This window comes from Colletes latitarsis, chromosome 3, assembly GCF_051014445.1.
Source record: "Colletes latitarsis isolate SP2378_abdomen chromosome 3, iyColLati1, whole genome shotgun sequence".
In the NCBI taxonomy this organism is placed as follows: domain Eukaryota; kingdom Metazoa; phylum Arthropoda; class Insecta; order Hymenoptera; family Colletidae; genus Colletes; species Colletes latitarsis.
The window spans coordinates 43,984,296-43,987,262 of NC_135136.1; the positions used below are offsets into that span (position 1 = coordinate 43,984,296).

The following is a 2,967-nucleotide window of genomic DNA, read 5'->3' on the forward strand; positions in this document are numbered from 1 at the left end:
GACGACACGCAGTTGTTAGAGAAACATCGGAACGTTATTAAGATATCGATCAACATGATGGATTACAAAGTAATTCTTGACCTTTCTCCCTTTTTCTATCATCTCTATGGAAGAGAGAAATTTTCGTTTAAATGTTGTCGATGGTTAAAGGAAATAAAAAAAAAAAGAAAAATGTAATTTAAGAGAAAAGAATAAATGAAGGGAAGAGAGATCGTAAAATTGTCGATATAAGCACGAGGAGGTTGTTATAAATGAATGTAATATTGGTTTGTTTAAATGTATGCAGATTATTGGTTATTTGGCCACTTTGGTAACTGTCGCCCAGGCAGGAATACTTGGGCCAGGCGCAGGATTAATCGCTGCTCCTGCCGGAGCCGCAGTGGCAGCGGCACTCCCAGCGCCAGCCGCCGCTGCAGTCGTCAGAACTGAGCATTACGATCCGAATCCTCAATACAGTTTTAGTTACAGCGTCGCCGATGGTCTTACAGGTACGTACGTAGGATCGTTAACGTTTGATCGAATAGAGTCGGTGGTATAACAGCGGCGATCTTTTGACAAACTTTTAAGGTGATAACAAGGCCCAAGAGGAGACTCGTAACGGCGACGTGGTTCAGGGTAGTTACAGTTTAATCGAGCCAGATGGTTCGCGTCGAGTGGTCTCGTACGCTGCCGACCCCATCAACGGTTTCAACGCTGTCGTTCAAAAAGACCCCAGCATCACGGTCAAGACCGCAACAGCCGTGCGACCGGTACTCGCACGACCAACCTCGGTAATAGCCGCGCCTTCCGCCGCTGCCGCCACTGTAGCCGTTCGTCCCCAGGTCTGTTCTCTAATCTCGTTTACCAGTGCTATGCCTTGCTCTCGATCCGACCACTCGTTTCAAATAACCGTTTGCTCGTTGCACAGGCCGCACTGCTCGGTGCACCTCTATTGAGACAACCGTTGCTAGCAGCAGCAGCAGCAGCTCCGGCGGTGGCCACTACGAACCTAGTCACAGCGAATACAGGATTAGTAGGTCTCGGCCTGGGACTCGGGTTAAGGCAAGGCTCCCTGTACGGTACGCAGGCTCTGCTCACAAGTCCTTACGGCGCCGGAGGCATCGTCAAAGTGCACTAGACGACCGATCCTAGTGCGACGCGACGCGACTCGGCTTGATTCGATTTCACTCGTTTTACTCGAATCCCATTCTCTTTATCTCCATTTTCCTCTGCTTTTATTCGCGCTTTTCTTAACCCAGACCCTGAAACGCGCGACCAGAAACTTAGCATCGCCGCCGCCGCCGCCGACTATTTTCATCGATACCGTTGCATAAGTCTGCATCTATCCTCTTTTACAACCCCTTCTTTATTATCATCGATTATTCCATCCGACCGTTATCGCCGTTTCGTTAGCAATCCTGCTCACCGATACACTCGCGTCGTGGGTATCTTGTTCCGCTTCCGTTCCAAAATATTTCTTTCTATGCTTCGCGGTAAAGACAGAATAACGAGCAAGCTTCGAAAACATTTAAAGAAACACGATTCCAGAAACCTTGGACCACCAGAACGACGTGGCTATCCATCCGACCGTCCTTTCCATCCGTTTCCCACTTTTTCATTTTATTTTATTTCGAAACGTAATCGTGATTGAAACGCCCCGCCACGCGACAGTTTTCGTTATCGTCCACTCTGACGAAGCATCGCAACGACGCTCGCATCTTTACTTGATTCGCTTAAAGAGCAAACTTTACAATATTGCGGATAACTATACGTATATTTATAGGAAATATAGTATACTCGCGCATTTTACAATAGACGATAAGCCTCCTCGGCGAACAAACAGAGTTAAATCGAACAGGATCCTCTATCGATCACCGCTTTACTTACTCGCACTTGTCCGTCATTAATTGGAAAGTTCCAAAGATGGAAAGTGTAGACGAGATACGAGCGACGAGACGTATGTACATATGTACGCGTTTCTACCGAAGATACATTTTTTTTTTTTAGACGAGTACCATTACTGGATAAAAAATAAATCTATTATTTAGCAAAGATCCGACAGAGTCGTTTAATATTTGCATCAACCTTGGATTAAAAATACTTAAACGCTTAGGTTGGCTTACGTCGATTTAACGAGAACAAGAAAATGGATACGTTCCTCGACAACGTTCATGTTACAGAACCGAGTGAAATCGTAAATGCAACAACGTATCGTCTCCTTCGACCTGGACTAACACTATTTTTCCCTTCGCTTCGCAAAATTGTACATTGTATACTCGAAAACTATGGATACGCATTTTCACATTCGACAACGGCGCTTTGGAAACACTGCGGTCAGGATTGAAATATTTTTAGCGCGCCAATGACAGGTGTCTTTAATAAATCGCACGGTTAAAATGAACGCGTATTAACGAGCAAAAATAAAAAGGAACCTTTTAAACGAACGGTATGCAATTATTTTCAATAAAACCACTCAATCGAGTTTCTCTATCTTAGACTCGTATCTGAAATTATGTCGTACAAATTTATTCCCTTCCTCTCTCTCTGTTAGACGTTCCTTATTGTTTGGCGTAATAAAAATTCAACGTTAACCTCCATTTCCGTTAACCTTTAAACCGTGCTCGACAAGTAGCTGAATTATGAATGTGGAGAAAAGAATATTACCATATCGTTGAGATATTGGTAAACGACACTATTAGAAAAATCCATTAAAAGTAGACAAGTTTTGGGTTTCTCAGGGTTATAATAAATACATTCACCGATCCATAATAGCATCGCGTTATTAACGATGATAGTAAGCAACCCCATACCAGAAGGGATGCCTAACCGTGCTCGACGGCTGCTACGAAATTTTCTTTTTCGTTGCATTTGCTTCGTTGTTTTTTGTTCGTAAAATGTATCGGAAACGGATCGGCGAGAACAAGGCGTTCCGAAACACGTTATTAAATACGAAACTACCTGTCTTTTGGTATATTTAAGGCGTGGAGA

General features: G+C 43.8%; 1 protein-coding gene across 1 annotated transcript; it reads left to right on the plus strand.

Annotated features, from left to right (window-relative positions):
* Positions 1–2,077, plus strand: Cpr5 (cuticular protein 5). The gene is made up of 4 exons (XM_076762540.1): positions 1–69; positions 287–488; positions 568–821; positions 908–2,077. The coding sequence occupies exons 1-4, from the start codon at positions 55–57 to the stop codon at positions 1,115–1,117; spliced, it is 681 nt and encodes a 226-aa protein (XP_076618655.1). The 5' UTR covers positions 1–54; the 3' UTR covers positions 1,118–2,077.
* The last annotated feature ends 890 nt before the right edge of the window (positions 2,078–2,967 follow it).

Coding starts and splice junctions, on each gene's coding strand:
- Cpr5 (XM_076762540.1), top strand. Junction 489..567: donor CGTCGCCGATGGTCTTACAG/GTACGTACGTAG, acceptor CAAACTTTTAAG/GTGATAACAAGGCCCAAGAG. Junction 822..907: donor CTGTAGCCGTTCGTCCCCAG/GTCTGTTCTCTA, acceptor CTCGTTGCACAG/GCCGCACTGCTCGGTGCACC.